The 24,655-nt window shown below is 42.1% G+C and overlaps 1 protein-coding gene across 3 annotated transcripts in view; it reads left to right on the forward strand.

Moving 5' to 3' along the window:
* UST (uronyl 2-sulfotransferase) overlaps window positions 1-24,655 on the forward strand; it is an 858,732-nt gene that overhangs the window by 622,361 nt on the left and 211,716 nt on the right. For 2 of the 3 annotated variants that reach the window (XM_075596675.1, XM_075596673.1), the window contains one exon: window positions 10,391-10,544. In XM_075596675.1, the coding sequence (XP_075452790.1) occupies window positions 10,391-10,544 (154 nt within the window). The remainder of the gene's footprint in view (window positions 1-10,390; window positions 10,545-24,655) is intronic. The other variant, XM_075596674.1, reaches the window with a different exon arrangement.

The raw sequence follows: 24,655 nt of genomic DNA on the forward strand, positions 1-24,655 counted from the left end.
AAGCATGTTTCCCTATTCCAGAGCTCTGGAGTTTGTTAAGCAGGATAGAATGATCGACTGTGTCAAAAGCCTTTGAAAAATCTAGGAATACCTCACCAGTGAGTTGTCCCCATTCCATTCCACACTGGATTTCATTGCAAACTTTTAGCAGAGTAGTTACGGTGGAGTGTTTGGGGCGAAATCCAGATTGGAATTGGCTAGGGAAATTTGTCTTGGTGTAGAAATCGCTTAATTGGGAGTGGACACATTTTTCCATGACTTTGGATAGAATTGGGAGAAGTGAGATTGGCCTGTAGTTTGAGACAGTGTTTTTGTCCCCACTTTTGAAGATTGGGATAACTGGCAGTTTTCCAGGTCTTAGGGATATGGCCTGCAGACAGGATAGAGTTGCCTATGGACGCAATTGGTTTGGCAATGGCTGGGGCACCAAGTCGTAGGAACCGAGATTGTAGTAAGTCGGGTCCACATTGGCTGCTTAGTTTTAGTTTGAGGAGCGCTTGTATAATCTCCTCTTCAGATACTGGGCCAAATTGAAAATTGTGGGCAGTGTTGGGAGGGGGTGGGACTGTGGGGATACTCCCAGGATGAGATTCATGTTTGGAGTTTGTGCTGCGTTTCGCTAATAAGTTAGTGGCACACCCCACAAAGTAATCATTGAATGCATTTGCGATATCAGTGGGGTTTGTCAGAGTAATATCCCCCTTAGTGATATTACTTGGTTGTTGATGGTTAGGAGGCTGGAATATACACTGGCGACACACTTTATTCGAGCTCGGCTAGTCCCACGAATTCGGGTATACCCGGGTGTATTGAGGTTTGTGACTGTTTTCTGCCCGAGTGCATTGAGTTATTTTCCGGCAGGGATTGAAGCACTTTATTCCCGTTGGCTGCAATACTGCACAGTACATATATATATACTGCATTACAATTCATGAATTTATGCCATCTGGTAGACACGCGAAGCATTGCAGCCTATTAAATCCTAATCATTATCATTTAACAGATCAGCCGCCCATCAGCCAGGCATGAACCCAGGCTGGGAAGGCAAATGCAACGGGGCTTGTCAGAGGTGAGGAGCGGCGCATTCCAGGTATCTGCCAGGTACATACCGGGTATTTGCTCGAATAAAGTGTGTCGGTGCAGTATGGTTGATAACCTTCCAGAAGTTAGCTGGGTTTGATGTATTCTGGTGGAGATTGTCAGAGTAATATTGTGCTTTTGCATGCCTTGTTTGCCTTGTGCACATGTTCCGCATGCATCTGTAGTGATTGAGATCCTTGGTAGTGCCAGTTACTTTGTAGCTTTTCCACAAGGCATCCCTGAACTGGTAGAGTGCTATAAGGTCAGGTGTAACCCATGGAAGGTGGGCCCCCCTTACCCTTATTTTGCGTAGTGGAGCATGGGTATTGCAGAGTTTTAAGAACTCGGATTGGAAATAGTCGAGCGCAGAATCAGGGTCGGGAATTAAATCGATTCTGTGCCATGGGCAGTTGGTAAGGTCATCCAGAAACTGTTGTGTGTTAAAGTTTTTAAATGTTCTAGTGAGGAGAACATTAGGGCTTGAATGGGGCGGTTTAATTTTCCTTACACAGTACACTATTGCATGGTCACTGAAAATATCAGGAAGGATGCCAGAGGATTGGATTCTGCTGGGGTTTGAGGAGAGAATCCAGTCTAGCAAGGAATGGCTATGCGATTTCAGGTTTATCCGTGTGGGTTGGGAAATGAGTTGCGATAGGTTAAGTGACTTGAGCTGTATCTGGATTTTGTGGTTTTTAGGGTCAAGCCAATTGAAGTTGAAATCCCCTAGAACTAGCAGCTCACTCTTCTCATTCAGAGAGGAAATGGAGCCAAGAAATTGGGTGATATCAGTCAAGGATTGTAGAGGGGCTTTAGGGGGGCGGTAGATGCCAGCAAGCAAGATGGGCTTAGAAAAGGGGAGGCAAATTTTGACAACTAGAATTTCAAAAGAGGGTGGGCTTGGTGGGCAATTTAACAGTGTAAATTGTAATGTGTCTGCAATATAAAATAACACCCCTCCTCCTCTCTTTGACCTATCTCTCCTAAAAATGGAGTATCCCTGAATGGCAATATTTGCATCAGGGGTTTTAGGGGATAGCCATGTTTCTGTAAGAACGATGGCTTTGGGTTTATGCATAAGGCACCATGCCCTTAGTTCGTCCAGTTTGGGCAACAGGCTCCGGATGTTTATATGGGCGACAGATAGCCCTTTTTGGAATTTAAAGGTGGAATTCTCAGGGGCATGGGACAGAGCTGAAATGGGAGGACCTGGGTTAGTTTCAATATCACCTGCTAAAGAGAGTAATAGTATGAGTAGAAATTTGGTTAGTTGTTTGCAAGTTGTAGATTTGTGGTGTTTGCCATTTGAGTGAGCAGTGGTTGGTGTGCTGGTTTTTAGAGTTCTCCACCAACATTCAGTAGATAGTGCAAGGCATTTGAGTTGTCCAGGGTGTATGGTGATGTTGGGTGTGGGCCAGGATGGAGGAGTTTGTAGTGGATAGAGGGAGTAACATCTCCATGAGGCCAGGAGAAAGAAAAAAGTTAAAATACATAGCAGGTTCATGATGCCAGAGGTAGGCAGTGCTGCAAGGAGCTGTTGTGAGCAGAGTGAGTGTGAGCAGACTAAACAGCAGGTGTGTGCCTGTTCCTTGTCAAATGTTTAGCTGTATTGCAATGCTAGAGTCAGTACAGGGTTTCAGTGTATTGTGCAGTCAGTTTTGGGAGAGACTGCAGTAAATAAGTTGTAAAGGTGTGGGGGGTTGAAATAGGCAGGTTAGCAAGCTTGGGATCATAGTGTGATCTGAATAGCTTATCGTTTGTTGTCTTGAGTAAAAGAGTTTGCAGTAGATCCAGTCCCCAGTCACCTCTAGTCAAACTGTAGTCTAACTGTATTTATCACTAAAAAAGCTCACTTTAAATGCCTCACTGTCTAATGCCAATTGCAGTTCCTGCAAATTGCAGGAGAGGTGTTGGTATTATACAGATAAAGCAGTCACATGACCCTCCCCCTCCCCAATCAATCAGCTTGTTCCAGTTGGTCAATTAACATCAGAGTTAAAAGGAAAAAAAAAATACACTTTTTAAATTCAAACATACTAACTTATATCAATTCTACAAGGCCAGAGTCAGTCTGTCTTTTACACAGGTTTTGCACATCAGGAATATACTTATATCAATTCTTCAAGGCCAGAGTCAGTCTGTCTTTTACACAGGTTTTGCACATCAGGAACATACTTATATCAATTCTACAAGGCCAGAGTCAGTCTGTCTTTTACACAGGTTTTGCACATCAGGAACATACTTATATCAATTCTTCAAGGCCAGAGTCAGTCTGTCTTTTACACAGGTTTTGCACATCAGGAACATACTTATATCAATTCTACAAGGCCAGAGTCAGTCTGTCTTTTACACAGGTTTTGCACATCAGGAACATACTTATATCAATTCTACAAGGCCAGAGTCAGTCTGTCTTTTACACAGGTTTTGCACATCAGGAACATACTTATATCAATTCTGCAAGGCCAGAGTCAGTCTGTCTTTTACACAGGTTTTGCACATCAGGAACATACTTATATCAATTCTACAAGGCCAGAGTCAGTCTGTCTTTTACACAGGTTTTGCACATCAGGAACATACGTATATCAATTCTACAAGGCCAGAGTCAGTCTGTCTTTTACACAGGTTTTGCACATCAGGAACATACTTATATCAATTCTACAAGGCCAGAGTCAGTCTGTCTTTTACACAGGTTTTGCACATCAGGAACATACTTATATCAATTCTACAAGGCCAGAGTCAGTCTGTCTTTTACACAGGTTTTGCACATCAGGAACATACCTGTGAAGAGAATGCAATTAGATCCATGTCATATCAGCTGAGATTATTGGTCTTGCATGAAGAAGCTTGCAAGCTTGCTGGAATCTGTACGTGAAATCCGGCTCAGGCTGCAGGTATCCGGGTGGGACAGACAGCAAGGGTTGCCGGTCACCAGGTTTTCACTGATGGTTGGACCGTTATTGGAAACTGGCGCTGTCGCTGGCGCATTGTTTGCTTGAGACTGATGTTTCTTAGTTGGTTTTAACATGACCTTTCGCCTTTTGAAGTCTCCATGATCAAAGATACGGGAAAAATCTGGTGCTACACACCAATACCCTCTTTTAAGACCATGTGCGGGATCAATACAAAAAAAACACGGATCGATACATAACTTTTCCTTATTGCACGCTTCCACACATGAGCATCTGGTGAAAAATTGTAAAAGTCATAGTTTTCGATAAAATACTGATAAATTTGGCCAACTGTTGCCATCTTATCATCTGTTGCATTAATCGCGGCCCATATTAAATAAGCGTACGTTCTGCCGGGTTTTTGGAACATGAACTGCGGTGGTGCACTCATGTCGGGACTCTCAGGACAATAAAACACCAGACACTGTGCATGTATTTTTTAATATGAAAAGCCTAAATTGATACATTATTGTAACTTCTTCAGTACCAAGGCCAATTTACAATGGACCACTGTGGTATTTTTTAAAACACCTGAAAGTTGACACATTACCGAAGCGCATGCGCATTACAATTCATGAATATCTGCCACCTGGCGGATACGCGAAGAATTGCAACCAATTAAATGCGAACCATTATCAATTAACACATCAATAAACACATCAACCGCGGGTGACGCCGGCATGAATGCAACATGAATGCGGCATGAATGTGGGGAAGTGCGGTGAAGGGCGTGGCATTCGGAAAAAATCCCTGAAACAATTCGAAGATGTTGGAGAATAAAAGGGGTTGCGGCTGTACTACAGTCTACTTTCCACAAGGCATGGAATGGGAAGACCAAGTTGCGATGTAGTAGCACAGTAAGATGCGGTTGTACTACAGTACCCATGGGACCCAAAGTGGATTCCTTGCCATAAAGGCTGCCGCTGTGAAGAGACAGTCGAGAATGGGACTGAAGTGTGTCCGTGATTGTAAGACGAGAAAGACCTTACAGGTTGTCCAGCAACACTCCCAATGGAGTAAGTTAAGGAGTCAAGACAGAAAGGCCCAAGCCTACGAGTCTGCCGACGGTGATAGAGAGGCATCATGGGGTGCACTTGGGGTTAATAAGAATCCCGTCCAAGTTGAAGTACTAAAGATAAATGGTGTTAAACTCAACACTGAAGGTACGCTGATGGAGAAAAGTGCAAAAAACATCACTGCTGAAGCAGAGGTGCTGTCTTCACAAGAGAAGGCCAAACTGTCACTGGCGAGTGTACCCAATAAGCTGACTGAGGTCAAGGCTCTTCTACAGGGGAAGGGAGACTCTGAGCACAAGAGGAAGAAGACAGAGATGCATCTTCAGGATAGACAGATCAAATGACACTGAGTGGCATAGAGTCCTGGCAGAGAGAGCTAATAGACAGCAGGATGCTCAGGAACCTTTGAAAAGGGGACACAACAAAGGCGGAGCTTCAACCCTAGACTCCGGCAAGGAGGCAAGGAAAAAGAAGAGATGGATGTCAGACATCTCTGACAAAGAGGCTGGTGCACGGACCTCTCACAGGACAATGTTTCGCTGGGGGGAGGGATATGTGATACCATCACTGTCTTCTAGGGGCTGAATAGGGCAGCTATAAGACTTTTGCAGCACACAGAGTTAATCTTCCCTAGAGAAAATCAGCAGCAGCTGAAGCTAATCATCCTGGTTTGAATGAGAAAGTGTTTTAAAAGACTGAAAGCTGCCATACACAGTGAGAGACTGTTTTACCCAGAGAATGGGGGAGATATAAGTGCTCCCCAGCTGCAGAAGCTGGTTACAGAGGAACCTACAGAGGAGTTTCTCTGGGCTCAAGTGGGGCTGAGTTTCCCTAAGAAGGAAAGGACACAAGATTGTGCTGAAGTAGGGACGTCTGCTCCAGAGGACTTACTGTACAAACAGATAAGCAAAAACCCTTTGTTATTGCTATGTTCAAAGACTATGCAGATTGGTGTATAGGCCAGGGCATGTTTTAGCTGGGAACCAGTATAGTTGGCCAGCGGTCTTTAGGGAGGACTTCAAAAAAGTGAGTTAGTTTCCCTAATGGGAATAGGATTTTATTTTATTATTTGGTTTTCTTAAAGGGACGGTGGGCCCGTTGTAGGATGTGATCCCTGTAAATAAACCCCTGCTTAGAAAATACAGTGTTTCCGGCCTTAAATTGGGACGTGGTGTGGGCATCACTATATATCAACTGAACTGTTTTTGCATACAGTTGGCTTTTGAGGATACCATGTTACAGTAACTCAGGGAACATAACTTCCATTAACTGGTTGAGGTTATGTCCCATGGAGTCCTGATAAAAACACTTTGCGGATCTAGCCCTTGCTCTAACAACCACTCCTTTTCTATATCTAACTCCCTATGCGTCCGGTCTGTTTATTCCTCTATTTTTGTCAGGCTCGCATTGTCATCCTCTAGCCCGTTTTTTTTCTCTCTGGCTCTCGCTCTCTCGATCACTCTCTCTCACTCCCTCTCTCTGTGTTTGTGTCTCTCTCTTGTTTGAAGCAGTGTAGGGTTATCGTGGAAGCCACCAGACAAAGCTATAGAGAGCAAAGACTGATTTCTCTGTAGATATAGATTTCAAAATAGATCATGTTGGCCTATATTGTTTTAACCCCCCTTACTTCTAGGCCCCAGACTGATACCTATTACTGAGGTGGGTGCCTGAGTCCTTTACTGATAACTGATACGCCACACGTGGCTGAGGTTGGACAGCGGAAAATAAGTACACCGCATGTGTAATATAATTGCTTTTATATGACAGGTACTAATACTTAAGAACACTGTGATCCTCAAAAAAGGATCACTACACACATAATACAGCTTATATCACAACACTACACATAAACGCTGTCAGGAGTTGGCCACCCAATCCTGGGTATATGGGTCTATGTAAATGGTTCCGGAACACTGTTGGAGCTCTTAATGCACTAAAATGCAGCAGGCCTGTATTTTACATAGGTGATTCAGTACCACTGTTTACTGCAACTGTTGAGGGTCCCCTCTGATGGCGATTGACACTCCATACGCTTTCTGGCACAGATCTGCTGGACCTTGGTTCACAAAATACTGCTCACCCTCCAGTGGATCTTTGCTCTCTCAATGGGACTCAGACTGGCCCCGGGTCACACTCTAACGAGCCTGAAGGCATTCAGGCTCGTGCAGATCTGACTCCATGTGTATTGGCCACCCCTCTTAAAGCTCCCTCTCCCTCTTATTCCCACCTCTTCCACAGCCTTTGTCATTGGCTGCTATTATGTCCATCAGCAGTTATATGTCCATATCACACTGGAGAGGAACCTGCCAGGGGGCAGTGGGAGTATATTGCTTGCATCACACAGGGGGTTACATTGTGAAAGTACAAAGATGTGCCTCCTATCACAGCTTTGTCCCACTGGGTTTACTAATTCTAAATAGATGCTGTTCTGTTGAAAGCTGAATTGAGTTCTGGGGCATGTTCTAATACATTTAAGAGCAACTTACAGGTAGCAACTTGACTAAAAGCAGCAAACCCTTCTACACGTTTTGTACAGAATTCGAACCGGGGGTCTTCCGGAGCAGAACCATGTTATTTTTATCTCTAGGGTTTCCCCCCCCCCTTCCCAGTTCCTTAGATACTTACTAGTTTATAAAAAAACAAAAAAGCGCAAAACGCAAATAGTGAAGTATATCAAATTAATTATATTGATAAATAAGGGTGAGTAATGTGCGTACTTCAAATAAGAACAATCATCGCATTTACGTGTAGAAATACACGAGATTACCACACAGCACTCTGCAAAGTTGGTATTTCAGGAGTGTTGCATCAAAGGATCTTCTCCTGCTATCAGTCTGATGTCATCAGGGTCTGTTGCGACGGTGATGGTCTGTGGTCAGCCTCCACTGCATCAGCTGCACCCGCTGTGTCTAAGGAGTCAGTAGTGCAAAGACGCTCACACAAAGTCCTTCCTGTGTGATGCATTGTGTGCTTAGCATGCACTGAGTGCTAGTTAACAGTCTCTGAGTTCCAAGGGCAGGTCACGCTGGTGTTCGAAGATGTATATACACCGCAGTCTGGCTGCCTGCCACGCAGCAAACAGAGTTCCGCTTTGGAACTCGCGCACAGTGGTGACGTCACCCGTAAGGCGCGTGTATACCCTTAGAAGCACTCGATCACATCCAAGTGCAATCGGGTAGACAGTGATGGCATAAAAGCAATAATACTATTAAAACTGGTACCATAAACTTGTAAATTGATTATCCAACGCGTTTCAAAGCATAAAGGGATCCCTGAAGAAGAAGCTGACGTCACTCGAATTTCCGGTATCGAGTGTAGCGTGCGGCGATCCTCTCCTCTGCTGATCTAGGAACTCAGAGACTGTTTACTAGCACTCAGTGCATGCTAAGCACACGGTGCATCACACAGGAAGGACTTTGTGTGAGCGTCTTTGCACTACAGACTCCTTAGACACAGCGGGTGCAGCTGATGCAGTGGAGGCTGACCACAGACCATCACCGTCGCAACAGACCCTGATGACATCAGACTGATAGCAGGAGAAGATCCTTTGATGCAACCCTCCTGAAATACCAACTTTGCAGAGTGCTGTGTGGTAATCTCGTGTATTTCTACACGTAAATGCAATGATTGTTCTTATTTTATGTACGCACATTACTCACCCTTATTTATCAATATAATTAATTTGATATACTTCACTATTTGCGTTTTGCGCTTTTTTGTTTTTTATCTTCTAGCCCGTGGGAGTGCCGAGCCACTCTTTCTTTTAAGCAGCACACGCCGACACCAATGGTTTTGTATGTTTTAACCATTTAATCACTTGCACAGTAGTACTGCGCCATTATATATTCACCGGTTTGGTTCAATTAGGACCATTTCTATGGTACACCACTAGACATAGTCTATCACACAATTTAATTGTATTTTGGGCTGCGCACTTATTGTTATATTTCACTTACTAGTTTAGTTGCCATTTTTTTCCCTCTCTCTTTAGGGAAATCAAAATGGTCACCAAATCTTGCTGGTCCTGCGAGCCAAAAGGAAGCCGCAACATCTTCTGAGGAAAGATGTTATGGCTTCCTATTGGATGACCACAGTAGTCATCTTTAAATGTCCAAGAACACTGGCAACTAAGCCGGTAATTATCTCAGAAACCGGGTGGTCTCTAGAGATAAAAATGACATAGTTCAGCTCTGTTAGACTGCTTGGTGGGAATTCTGTAAGAAACCAGTTCACAAAATGGACATAAATGCAGCAATTCATTTTTATCCAAAATTGAACACATAGTTTTGTCTCTGTTTGCCTTAAACCTATAGTGGATAACAGGAGAGTACTTCCTGTAGCTCTCCAAAGACATTTATTTTAGGACAATTTTTTTCGTTTTCCAAAGGAATAGCAATGTAATTAGGTATTTGCTGAAATACTTTATGTATATTTTTTGGTGACTTACTGCAGGATCCCTACAGTTGAAGCTGTTCAGTGCCACCAGATTTGTCTTAAGTGGTCATCCTCATACTGTAATACTGCAAGTTAGGTATGTTATGTCAACCCTCTATTCATAGTATAAATCATAGCCATCGATCATTTTCTATAGAGATCCGACTGCAGGCATCCAACTTCTCTCTGGGTGAACCGCCCATAGAAGGACCACCAAAAGCTTACTACTGGCACTCCAGCTTAGAAAATACAGGCTTTCTGTTTCCACAGTGTCCCTCAGTGTATGTTTTGTAGGTTACAAATATCTCTAGACATTGGCAACTACTAATGAGAATGACAGGATTCATTATAAGCATATGCAGAACTGTTCTTCCTTGACCATTTATCTTAAAGGTGCAGTTCCCCACAATATGATCAATTTTAGAAATGAGCACAATGTGATGCCCTTTAAACCAGATTGCCAACCTTATTTTTTTTAACCAGTTGTTTTTATTTGCATTGCACATAGCACCTCCTGCTGCGTATTCCCACTTTCTCCACTCCACCAAGCAGCACTGAGCTATTTTCCATACAGACTACAAAGGATTTTATTTGTCAAAAATGTCTTATGTTAATCTTCTCAGATAAGGTTCTTTGAGGTCCACTGCCGTTACAGTGAGAAGGGCTTAGCAGACATATTCATTCAAATTTTTGACTTATTTTAATATTTTTAAAAAGACACTGTTTAAAAAAAATCAGCGAACAGAGAAAAAAATGAAAGAGATGAAAATAAACCTTTAACAGTACAGTATGGTGAAAAAAATCTTTAAAACAAAACAAAATAAACATGCTGTGGGAAATGCCCTTACAAATGGTTTATTGTGAAAATGGCTTCAAAAAAATATGTTGCCTCCATCTACTTTCCTTTTGCAGGTTTGGAGCAGAGCAACCAGTGTACATCAATATAATCAGAGATCCGGTCAACCGATTTCTCTCCAATTATTTTTTCCGCCGATTCGGTGACTGGAGAGGGGAACAGAATCACATGATCCGCACCCCAGGCATGAAAGAAGAGGAAAGGTACTTGGTAAGTAATTTTTGTTCTCACACGGGGACAGGAAACACGTCAGAATTCATTGGGTTGTTAGCAATAAAACACATTTGTGAAAGCAGAAATTATAATTGTATTCGATATAAAAACCAGTGACTAAAAAAAAAAAAATATGTACTGTATGCATGTATGTATGTATGTATGTATGTGTCAAAAGGCAGTTATGCAGTAAAAGCACTGGTAATGCATCCCCTGAATAGTTACTGTGGACTCCGAGACATAAGATTGTAGTTCCATGCAGTAGTATTAAGCTTCTTTAGTCCTTGCACTGTGACTGACTGTCATCCTCAAACTCTATCCATATGTTAAGAATGTGCATGACTGCCTTGATTATATTAAAAACTGCAGAACAGCATTTAGAGTGTAGAAGAAAACTTCACCCAATGTCACTACTACCATTAATTTGTCAAAGGAAAAAATAAATACTTTTGGCCTGGATTCTGTGAAGACATTTTAGTTCATCAGTCACATGATAAATGAAGGTTGGCTAAATACTGCTGTAAACCTACATTTGCTATTAGTATATTCCCTGAGTTTGTTAGTTTTTATACCTTTTTCAAGCGTGTGCCATTTTCTTTCATCTAACGCCTCTGTGATAGTTCTAGAACTCTAAGTGCCTTATTCTATATCTGCCAAAGCAGCCACAGAATTACTCCCTACAGCCAACATTAACTAAGCCATGATGCAGGGGATTGCATTCCTTATTCAGCATTAACTGCCATACATGTCAATGGCAGTTAACGCTGGATCAGGGTATGAGACCCCGCACAACGCTTAATAAATTTTACCTTGAGCGTCATAAAATAGTGGCCATTGGAAAAGCTGAGTTTGTCGTATATAGATTCTAATAAAAAAATATAATATTTTTGCTGATTTCGGGCCTATGGGTCCTATATTTCGGTAAATAGGCCTCCAAAACCATAGGTTCCAGTGCATTAGATCAGCTGCACCAATTTTAATTCACCCATTTAGGGCCCAACGGACATACAATGTGTCATGAGTGCCGACATCCCAGTTCCCTCTATGACATACCTCAGGAGTAGCCAAGGCAAGCTGGCTCATTCTCAGACTGAGCCACTAATGGAGTCAGCTGTACTGAAGCAAGGATATCCTGAAAACCTAACCTGTTAGCTCTTGAGGGCTGCAGTTTACTACCCTGCTGTATGTCATGGCACTATGCTCGTCTTCTAAGGCAAGGAGGGGAGGACCCCCTTTCGTTGACATTACCAAAATGTCGACCAGCGATCACATGATCAGCAAGTTCTGGGCACTGAATGGTTGTGAGTGAAAACAATGGCAGATTTTCAGACTTTCAAAAATTACAAATATAGCAGGGTCCCTGTCCGTCTCCGGCCCTGGGGGGGTTGCGGGGGGACATAACCCCTTCATTACCTTAGTGGTTAATACCGCTAAGGTAATAAAGGGCTTAACCCAACCGCTACCCACCCGCAAGGTCTAGACACCCATCCTTAGGGCTAATACCCCCTTCACCCATCCGTGAGGCCTAAGCATCCACCCCGGACTGACTATACCCACCCTGTACCCATTGAGTAGTATAGTGGTACATCAAACCCATATAATAATAATATGGGCATGATAAGCCCCTATAGAACTCAATGGGCACCGTAATTACAATACATTAATACACAAGATGCACAATAATAAAACATAACTAAACTCCAAAAAACTACACTTCACTAAATAAAAACAGTAGCCAGCTAATCCAATCAATACAAGCAATAATAACATCAACAATGAATTAATTAAACCATTAACCAATCAAAACAATTAATTCCTAAAACAACTCCGAATTATTTTATAAAGTAACCAATCCAACCACATTATTACTAAACCAACTCAAAATTAACAGTAACACTAACCAATCAGACCAATTAATTACTACAACATTCATGAATTAATGTAAACATTAAAATACAAAGAAATAAATTCAAACAATATGTGAAAGAACCATAAAACGCATTAGCTAACATAATACAACATTAACTGAAAACGAACACCAATCGCAAACGTTGTATTACCATTAAGCAGGAAAAAAAACAAACAATGACATCCACATAAGAAACTGAAATTAAAAAAACCAACAGCAATACCAAGCCAGAAATGCCCCCAAATATTGTCATAATAATGTATTAATCTGTACCCTAAAGTGGTACAGATTAATATATTATCAGTCAATGTGCCTCCCCCCAAAAAAACAAAAAACACATCCAATATAAAAACCTGTAAAAAGAGACATTTACAAACATTCAATATAATACTTACCTTTAGAAGCGGTGGCCCTCCGACTCCCGGGGAAACAGGAAGCTCACGTATTTTGGAGGCCTCCAACAGCATCCGATGCTATCCGCCATGAAGATCCAGATCAGGTACCCAACTCTTCTTTTTTCTTTCTTTAATCACCTTCTTCTATCTTCATCTGTCACCATTTCTTGACCTTCTTTATCTTCTATCTTCATCTGTCAATCCAAAAAGCCACATGGTAAAATCCCAACCTTTGTTGTCTTGTCGTCTTCTTGGGCTCAAATGAGGCGTCACGGCCTTAAATAGGACTTGTGACGTCACATTTAGCCTCAAAATGGTTAACAGCCACCTGATTGCCTGTTAAAACCATGTTCCGACTTTTTTTTTTTTAAATGACGTGACTTAAAGGGAATGATGCCAGCCAATCAGAATGGCTGTGCTTCATTTGCCTTTAAGATGACGTCACTTCACTAAATCCAAGATGGCCGGCGTCACATAGTATTTCAGCCAATCAGAGTGTGGAATTGGTTCCCACGATCTGATTGGCTGAAATACCATCTGACGCAGGCCATCTTGGATTTAGTGACGTCATCTTAAAGGCAAATGAAGCACAGCCATTCTGATTGGCTGGCATCATTCCCTTTAAGTGACGTCATTTAAAAAAAAAATTAAAGTCGGAACATGGTTTTAACAGCCAATCAGGTGGCTGTTAACCATTTTGAGGCTAAATGTGACATCACAAGCCCTATTTCAGGCCGTGACGCCTCATTTGAGCCCAAGAAGACAACGAGACAACAACGGTTGGGATTTACCATGTGGCTTTTTGGATTGACAGATGAAGATAGAAGATAAAGAAGATCAAGAAATGGTGACAGATGAAGATAGAAGAAGGTGATTAAAGAAAGAAAAAAGAAGATTTGGGTACCTGATATGGATCTTCATGGCGGATGGCATCGGATGCTGTTGGAGGCCTCCAAGGTACGTGAGCTTCCTGTTTCCCCGAGAGTCGGAGGGCCACCGCTTCTAATGGTAAGTAATATATTGAATGATTGTAAATGTCTCTTTTTACAGGTTTTTACATTGAATGTGTTTTTTGTTTTTTTGGGGAGAGGCACATTGACTGATAATATATTTATCTGTACCACTTTGGGGTACAGATTAATACATTATTATGACAATATTTGGGGGACATTTCTGGCTTGGTATTGCTGTTGTTTTTTTTAATTTCAGCTTCTTATGTGGATGTCATTGTTTGTTAGCTAATGCGTTTTATGGTTATTTCAGATATTGTTTGAATTTATTTCTTTGTATTTTAATCTTTACATTAATTCATGAATGTTGTAGTAATTAATTGGTTTGATTGGTTAGTGTTACTATTAATTTTAAGTTGGTTTAGTAATAATGTGGTTGGATTGGTTGTAATGTAATGTAATGTGGTTATAAAATCATTCGGAATTGTTTTAGGAATTAATTGTTTTGATTGGTTAATGGTTTAATTAATTAATTGTTGATGTTGTTATTGCTTGTATTGATTGGATTAGCTAGCTACTGTTTTTATTTGGTGAAGTGTGTTTTTTTGGAGTTTAGTTATGTTTTATTATTGTGTGTCTTGGTTATTAATGTATTGTAATTAGGGTGCCCATTGAGTGCTATAGAGGCTTATCATGCCCATATTATTATTATATGGGTATGATGTACCACTATACTACTCAACGGGTACAGGGTGGGTATAATCAGTCAGGGGTGGGTGCTTAGGCCTCCCGGGTTTGTATCAGGTCAGGGTGGGTTAACCCCTTAATGACTATAGCGGTTAGTAACCGCTAAGGTGATTAAGGGGTTAGGGGCCATTAGAATGTCTTTATTATGTTCTGTATACTGTATATGCTTTCTTGCTACGGAGGACAGAGGGACCTGCTGTTGTGGTAAGTATAACTGTGTTTATTTACTTTATTTATAAAAACAAAAAGAGAAACAGCGCAAAAAACCTCATGGTGTAGTATGATAAAATAATATTGTATTAGTGAAACAGTTGAGTATTGCACGTACATCAATTATCTGTATAATTAGCATGACATGTATATGGACATGTTACCACTTTGTGCTCTGTAACCGTGGATAAGATGGTATCATTCACCGGATCAATTCTCCTCCTGCACTTCCGTATGGTAGGCTTTAAGTGTCCTCCGCTCAAATGGACCGAGACCCTTAGCCGCACGGTGTAAGCACGGTCACCGCCACCACGGAGAGAAGGGCTCTCCCGCCAGTTCCTCGGCGTCGAGTCAGCAAATGCACGCCACTGACGTCATCAAGCGGCGCCGACGGAGTGACCCTAGTCGCGTCTTTAGCAGGTCACCAGCAAAGATAGCCATAAATGCAACGGGAGAGTGTCCCGTATAACAAGGAATAATGGCAATATACAAAAAAAACCTCAGTAGATGATATTATGAATGCGCCCTCTTCAGTCCAACGCGTTTCGTATATAGGATATACTTCATCCGGGATTTGTATATTGCCATTATTCTTTGTTATACGGGACACTCACCGGTTGCAAAAATAACGTGCAGCTTCAACCCTTCATGTACATTGCTTTTCCTCAATCCAAAAGTGTCAGGTATCCAGGAGGTTTGTGGGGAGCGCAGATATATATGTGGAAAGAAAAACACAAGCAAAATAGTGCAAATGTGCCTTTCAAAAAACTGGATATTCAGTGAGTTCTAAGTAGAATCCAGAGAAATTTGTACCTACAAATTTGCCAAAGTACACATGTACATAAAGGTATCTTTAATCCCGAAACAGCAGCTTTCACCAAGATGTATGTATATATATATACCATGTTCAAAATGGTTTTTGAAGCAAAAAGTGGCACTGTGTGCTCATTTGCATGTAATTTCCCAGAATCCCTTGCTGCAGTGGAAGTGCTGTGTGCTGGGTGATAATGGGGAAAGGTGGGGTTGCAGACCTGCCTAAGACATGCAGATGAGCATACAGTTGTATTTACATTTATATATATATTTAAGAGACAGTCCTGTTGGCGAACATTCCTCTGACTCTGGCCATAAGATGAACGATCTGAGGGTTGCCATACTCAAAGGTAATCTTAAAACACCGAAAGAGAGACGGTTGCATGAATACAAATTTATGCAACTGTTCAGGACACTTAGCAGTGGCCTAAACAGAGATCGAAATTTTATGAGTCATTACTGACACAAGTGAACTCTCTTCCCATGAGCGCTATAGGCCATGTCTGTACATACTGTGCTATATGTATGCACACACAGCTGTCTCCCACACATACTTATACTCCTTGTTTTTCCATCCCTATACACCAATAGGGACCACATAGTATCCACACACACTTTTAGTTATGCTACTAACTCTCACATTTCCACACCCACCCACACCATTTATATCCACTCCCACTCCACACACACCTTTTGTAAAGCACTGTACACTGGCGACCAACTTTATTCTTACTTGGCTACCTCCGCGAATTTCAGAAGATCCCGGTGATATGCGGTTTTGTGTCGTTTTCTCCCGGGGTGTATAGCGTTATTTTTGCAGCTGTGATTTAAGCATTTTATTCCCGCTGTCTGCAATACTGCAGTGCCGTGTAAAAACGCATGGGGGCGTTTGCGAGCTGTTGTCTCTGAAGTCTAATACAGTACCTTCGCGGTTCAACCTACAGTACACAGTCTGTGCGTGCGTGCGTGCGCGCGCAGTAATAGTAAAATTGCATACTTAATTTATTTTAAAGTACAGTACTGTACATGCTCGGACCCTGTTGGGGTGAAGTGAGGGGGTTCCTAACATCTGGGGGAAAATGAATTTTAATTCTATGGTGAGTACTGTCTTGTTGCCGTATTATTTTGGTGGGGCTGGCTGGGTACTTCTTTAGTGGGCTGACCATTACTGTACTGTACTGTACATTAAAACTTTTCTTTTTGTTTTTTCTCAGAAAAGAAAACGGCTAATGGGGGGATTTCGATTGATAATATTGTACTGTATGCTGATGTTTTCCGGCCGTACAGTATACTGTGTAATAAACCTGAATAAATAAAACTATGCATTTATTCTACATGTTCAGTATCGTTTCATTATTTGTCTTCTACAGTATACTGTACAGTGGTATACAGTGCCTAACATCTGGGTGCAAAAATAATTTTATTCCTAGGCGCCCTAGAACAGAAGTTCCCACGCCAATTGCCCGTGAAATTGACCGCGGCCCTAAGTAGTTCCCACGCCAATTGCGCGAATATAATGTAAAATAACCCGTTGTGTGGGTCTGAGCGGGTTGAAATTTACCTGGTCCTCATGCGGGAGGACCCTTGCCACAGTGGCAAAATATCAGCCTTGCACGACCCCCGGAACCGGAGATACAAAAACACAGTTTAAAAGCACATTACCAAAGTGGCTTTTTTTCTGCCATGCAAGTGAATGGCAGAAACCTGAACTTTAACATCACCCTGACTCCGTTCTGTTGCCACGAGAGGGTCGCAATATGCCATGCAATCCTGCCACAACTAGGACTACATGGTCACCGAATATGAGCCCTCTAGATCGAACAGAACCGGAGTTATGGGTTCCAGGTTTCTGCTCATTCTGACTTAGCCGGTTCAAAGCTTTCTCCGCCATTTGCGCTCAATGGTAGGACCCTCCTCGCCGGCGTGACCCTTTCTCGCCGCCATTACTGCTGGGACCCTGTTGGGGTCAAGTGAGGAGGTTCCTAACATCTAGGGGCAAAATGAATTTTATTTCTAGGTGCCCTAGAACAGAAGTTCCCACGCCAATTGACCTAGTTCCCACGCCAATTGTCGTAGTTCCTACGCCAATTGCGCGACCAGCCAGTTAAAAAACAGTGCAGCAAGCCTCTACAGTACATTTGTTACACTGGCAAAGGAGTAAATGGAAACAATGTGAGGCAATTCAACATGGTCTTTTATTGGTGGAGTCAGTACAAAAACATTTATTTACAATATTGAAACATTTAAAGTGCACAGCAATTCTAACCATCAACATACAATAATACATTCTGCAGCCTTTATTAAATTCTTCTGCCACAAAACATTTTTGGTGCATGGGGCAAAGGGAGTTAAAGTGACTTTTTTTTATGTACTGTTTTTGGGGGTTGTCTTTGGGGTTTTATTCATCCAATTATTATGATGAACTGCCTTTTGAAATGACACTGCTGTTAACTATTTCAGCCACACTCCTCCAGAGTTTTTAATCCCTCCCTAGCCAAGCGTCAATCGGCTTAGTCACCCTAGCCTACAGTACCATCCCCCTCTCTCCACTGGGTCATGGATCTTCTGCATATTGCCATTGTGTTCTTAATCCGCCCATAGCCGAGCTACAAACACTCAACTCAGCACGCCTGGGTCTATTCACACCATCCCCCTCCCCCAACCCTTAGAGGCCTGTTGTTTGAACGGTAATGCTTTGAAAAATCCCATCTCGAATTTGAAATGTAAATCTGATGTGCACAGCACTGTGAGAATTGAGAGTACACTGATACAGTATTTCATCAGGGTGTGAAAATATTTGTCAGTCACTATGGTTTACAGTCACAAGTTTTTAATACAATACAGTACATTCTTTAATATCTTTAAAATAAAAATATATAAATCCTGTATATACTGTAAGTACATATAATATAAAATAACCCATTCTGTGGGTCTGAGCGGGTTGAAATGTACCTGATCCACTGCTGGGACCCTGTTGGGGTCAAGTGAGGAGGTTCCTAACAGTACAGTACATTTGTTACACTGGCAAAGGAGCAAATGGAAACAATGTGAGGCAATTCAACATGGTCTTTTATTGGTGGAGTCAGTACAAAAACATTTATTTACAATTTTGAAACATTTAAAGTGCACAGCAATTCTAACCATCAACACACAATAATACATTCGGCAGCCTTTATTAAATTCTTCTGCCACAAAACATTTTTGGTGCATGGGGCAAAGGGAGTTAAAGTGACATTTTAAGTAACATCTCCTTTATTAAAGAAACCAGTACTGTATACAGTACAGTGGGATGGTGCGCAACACTGTCAGTCAGACCTGCACCAGTTCAGTCCTAGAGGGCAGCAAACAGGACAGGTTTTCAGGGCAACATTGAAAACCGTGCCTGTTTGTGGCCCTCAGGGACTGGAGTTGTGCATGTCCTGTGAAAAAAACACACAACAACATCTCCTTTGTTTACAGTAAGTACAGCAGGTACTGTAGGGCAAAACATGGAGAGTACAATACAGTTCAGCACAACAGTATGGTCTCACTGACAGTCCTCCACATTGTCCATCCATGGCCGATTCCTTGCATGGCGCAAAACGCCATTAATGCAGTCTCTAACGCCTTTCATTACAAGATCTGTAACTGTATAAAAGCGCCGCAATTCTTCCACAATGTTTTTCCTTAAAATGGCAGGAAGGGCCTTTTTTAGGCGATTCCCATCGTAGTTCACTTTGAACACCCAGTCGCAGTACAACGTGTAGGGAACTTGGTGCTTAAAAATGATCAAGGCATACTTGTGGGGTACGCCAGCACTCATCACCCTATACTTCTCCCTGAGCCCCGGTGGCAGATCGCGCAGGGTGATGTCGGGCACTGTTTCGATGCGAGCGGGTGTAGGTCTTTTGGGAACGGGTGTGCTTGAGGCGACGGGCGATGGTAGGATGTCTGGGAGGAAGCTTTCCTCCGGTCGTGGTCACCGTGTTGTCTCCTGGAGTGGTCTTGATGGGGTTGTCATGTCCTCCTCAACGGCATACATGTACACTACATCTTGTGGTGGAGGGGGGGCGCTTGGTGATGGAAGGGTGTCCAAGGTCCAATTCATCACATCCATGTCACCCTCCTGCTCCGGCGTCGGGGAAACAGGGGCATTAGCACTGAGCAAATAATGTATGCCCGCAATGTCAGCCTCTATCTTCTCCATCCGTTGATCCATCCGTTGCTCCATTTGTAGCATCCGTTGCTCCACATTTAACATGGTCTCCAGAAGCAGATCTATCTTTGCCAGCACAATAGAATTCCCGGGGAGATCCACACTTATCCCATTCAGCATCCGGTCCAACGAGCTGCTTCTTGTGCATGGCGTGTGGACATCTGGGGGGATGGGTGCAACGGAGGATGAGCTGGGGGTTCCATGGAGAGAAGCGGCATCGATGGAGAGTGGAGGAGGTGACCTGTGCATACCCGGTAGAGGAGAAGCGGTAGCGTCGAAGAGGGATGGAGAAGGGGACCTTTGGATTTCCGGGCGAGAAGCAGAGTCGTCTAAGAGCAAAGGAGAAAGTGCCCCTTGGATTTCAGAGGCGGCAGCGTCATCAGATGGAACCGGAGAAGATGGGGGTGGAGAAGACGGGATGAAGATTTCCGGGACAGCTAAAGCAGAGTCGTCGAAGCATATGGGAAGTGGTCTGCGGGTCCGATGGGTTGGCTGCCATTCATTTTGCGTAGAGAGCGTATTACCGTATATCTTCTTCACATAATGAGGCTTACGTCTAAGAAAACCCTTAACCTTTGGGGTCAGCAGAAGGTTTTCTTTATTGGCCTTAGCCTGTCGCTTTGCCCTTGGCGTGGAAACGGCAACCGCCTTTCGCTTTTTCAGCATGACAGGCACGGCAGAGGTGAGAGAGTTCTTGCGTCCATAGAACCGGGGATGCTCCATGGAAGCAGGTGGCACAATGCAGTACAGTATCTGGACAAGGGCAAGTTCAGATAAAGATCCTGGAGTGGTGGCCTATGCAAAGTGTGTGACCTTTTATGCATGGCGGCCAGGTACAGGTGTTGCAAGGTGTTGAAAGTGGGCGTGTGAGTCATTACCATATAAATACACCTTCCATTTTGTGTATTGACTGCACATAGAATACACATCGAATATACATTCTTGTGTTTGTATTTCTTTCTACTCGCAGCAATGCCTGTTAAAAAGATTTCAAAGGATCTCAGCATGCGAATTAAGGAGATGTACACGAGCGGACACCGAATTGCTGCTATCCAACGCTGGTTAGCTACTTCTGACCTCATTGTGCCATTAACCACCGTGAGCTATCATGCACAAGGAAAAAACAGAGACCGGAAAAAGGCACCAAGGGTAACAAACGCGTAAGTATATTTATAAAACTTAACAAAAAAAAAATATAGAAAACTGTACTATACAGCTACAGTACAGTTCTGTATCTTATGTAATACTGTTGTTATTTCTGTTGATTTATATTACAACATACTGTACAGTAGTTTGTCTATTTATATTTATAGTACAGCAGTATAGTGTACATTTTTTGTATATTTTAATTAATTTTACAACGGTATATACTGAATAGGATGTACTGTATATTTATATTTATATTACAACAGTATATTTATTTTGTATATTTATATTTATAGTACAACAGTATATATATTTTGTCTATTTATATTTAATGTAACAGTATTGTAATGTAATGTACAGTATTACAACATTACATTTATATACATTTTATATTGCTGCATATTAATAAAACAATATAATTTCTTTACATTGTAGGGAGACAACTGTTCTGGTGGACAAAATAAGTGAGGAGAATGATGAGAGGAGTGCATTAAGGGTCAAATACACTCTGCAGGAAAAGCACAATCTGACTGTATCCGAGAGCAGCATAAAGAAGATGAGACGCAGCATTGGATGGAAATATGGACGTGTGAGGTTAGTACTGGACAGTACAGGAGGTAAAAGTGTTGTTTAGCAAACTGTACTGCACTGTGCCGCTAAAAAAAAAAATTCCTTGTCATTACAGAGCGTACCCCATGATACGGGACGCAAACAAAATCAAAAGAGTGGTCCAGGCCCAGGCATGGATCGACAGTGGGGAGACTTTCCAGGATTGCATCTTCACTGATGAGTCTACTGTGTCGCTGGAGAGATTTGCAAGATTTGCGTTCCACAAAAAAGGCCGCTTATCTTTGAAGCCGCGGCCAAAACACCCTGTGAAGCTGCATGTGTGGGGTGCCATCTCTAGGCGTGTACCGGGATGCATTGTCATCTTTGAAGGTAAAATGTATCAAATATAATGTCGCCTAATGCACTGTACTTGACTAGTGTTGCCTTACCGTATGCACTGTTCTGTACTATTGTGCAGTTTTTTGAGCACTTTTCTTTTCTTGCTATAGGAATCATGAATAAAGCTTTCTTCCAAGACAACATTGTGCCCGAGATAGTGCAATACATCACACGCGACTTCCCCAATGGTCACCGCTTCTACCAGGACAACGATCCCAAGCACACTGCGTCAACGGCGCATATCCTTGAGCGCGGCATCAACTGGGTGAAGACGCCAGCGGATAAGTGCAGTAGACCGTGTCCCATTTTTGTTCCCCACTGTTTTTAGCTCTTAAACCAATTGTCCTTTCTTTCCAATGACAGGTCGCCAGACTTCAATCCGATCGAAATGGTCTGGCATCAGCTGAAGGACCATATCCGGAAAGTGGTGAAACCCTCCAAAAAGGACGAGTTGTTGAAAGGCATACTGAGTTTTTGGAACGATGTACTCACCGTAGAACGCTGCAATAAATATATAGACCATATTGCCACGGTGTTGCCCATTGTCATCGCGCGTAATGGGCAAGCATCAGGAAAGTAGTACTGTGCTGTAGTATTGTAAGTACAGTATGTTACAGGTAAGTATGGCAAAGATTTTTTCTTTCCAGATAGTAAGAGTACTAGTACTGTATACAGTAGTTAGTTTTTTCTTTACAGAGAGAGCAGCACCAGCCATCAGGTTACAGTACATAGAATTTAACAGTAGTCAGAGTATACAGTAGTTCCAGTACAGTATACAGTACACTAGTTTGACAGTACTACAGTAACTGCCCCATTTTTTTTCTTTCCTGACAAAGCTGCACCAGCCACCTACAGTAGTTCTGCCATAATACAGTACAGTAACTGCACAAATTTTTTGTTTTCTTGTCGTTCCAGGAAAAACGGTGGCCTAGGGGGATGGGGGCGTTGTGTCCAGTCAAATCTGCTTGTACAGTCAAATGTACAGTATATAAACAGCAGCAATGATGTACACAAAACCTCTCCTCTCTCAATGAACTACTGTACTGCAGACAGAATGAGGAAAAGATAAAGACTAAAGAAAAATTAATTTTACTATACAGTACAGTATATAAAGTACAGTATATTATACAGTACATTACAGTACTGTACTGTATATACTGTAGTATTAAATAATATTCTTATAAATGTGCATTACTCATGTTTCCCCATGTTTTACAAAGGTTTTCCAAATGGTTATCCAATTTCAAGCTGCCAAAATAACTTAATAAAGACTGCATTACTGTATGTATTCTTCCTGATTATTTTTATATTTGTATTTTTTGGTTCCTGATAAAATAAAATAAATATTTATTCACTTTCCTGCAAATCATAATCATTGACAGCCACCCCTACAGTGCACCAATGAATTATTTTATTTATTTATTTATTTATAAAATATTTTACCAGGATTTATATATTTTTATTTTAAAGATATTAAAGAATGTACTGTATTGTATTAAAAACATGTGACTGTAAACCATAGTGACTGACAAATATTTTCACACCCAGATGAAATACTGTATCAGTGTACTCTCAATTCTCACAGTGCTGTGCACATCAGATTTACATTTCAAATTCGAGAGGGGATTTTTCAAAGCATTACCGTTCAAACAACAGGCCTCTAAGGGTTGGGTGAGGGGGATGGTGTGATTAGACACAGGCGTGCTGAGTTGAGTGTTTGTAGCTCGGCTATGGGCGGATAAAGAACACAATGGCAATATGCAGAAGATCAACGACCCAGTGGAGAGAGGGGGATGGTACTGTAGGCTAGGGTGACTCAGCCGATTGATGCTTGGCTAGGGAGGGATTAAATACTCTGGAGGTGTGTGGCTGAAATAGTTAACAGCAGTGTCATTTCAAAAGGCAGTTCATCATAATAATTGGATGAATAAACCCCCAAAGACAACCCCCAAATATAGTACATAAAAAGCAAGTCACTTTAACTCCCTTTGCCCCATGCACCAAAAATGTTTTGTGGCAGAAGAATTTAATAAAGGCTGCAGAATGTATTATTGTGTGTTGATGGTTAGTATTGCTGTGCACTTTAAATGTTTCAATATTGTAAATAAATGTTTTTGTACTGACTCCATCAAATAAAAGACCATGTTGAATTGCCTCACATTGTTTCCATTTGCTCCTTTGCCAGTGTAACAAATGTACTGTAGAGGCTTGCTGCACTGTTTTTTAACTGGCTGGTTGCGCAATTGGCGTGAGAACTTCTGTTCTAGGGCACCTAGGAATAAAATTCTTTTTGCCCATAGATGTTAGGCACTGTATACCACTGTACAGTATACTGTGGAAGACACATAATGAAACGATACTGAATATGTAGAATAAATGCATAGTTTTATTTATTCAGGGTTTATTACACAGTATACTGTACGGCCGGAAAACATCAGCATACAGTACAATATTATCCATCGAAATCCCCCCATTAGCCGTTTTCTTTTCTGAGAAAAAACAAAAAGAAAAGTTTTAATGTACAGTACAGTACAGTAATGGTCAGCCCCCTAAAGAAGTACCCAGCCAGCCCCACCAAAATAATACGGCAACAAGACAGTACTCACCATTGAATTTCCCATTCAGCTTGCGCCGGCACCGGTCCACTGCCAGTCCAGCTTTCTTCATCATCCACGTCGATAGTTGGCAGCGGGACTAGTCCACCTGTAGTCAGCAGGTGAGGCTGGAAATCGCTTAGGTACATGCAAGCTTCATCAAAACTGCACGCCAAATCCAGCTCAGCCTCAGGCTCAGGG

Source organism: Ascaphus truei, chromosome 4 (genome assembly GCF_040206685.1).
Source record: "Ascaphus truei isolate aAscTru1 chromosome 4, aAscTru1.hap1, whole genome shotgun sequence".
Lineage (NCBI taxonomy): Eukaryota > Metazoa > Chordata > Amphibia > Anura > Ascaphidae > Ascaphus > Ascaphus truei.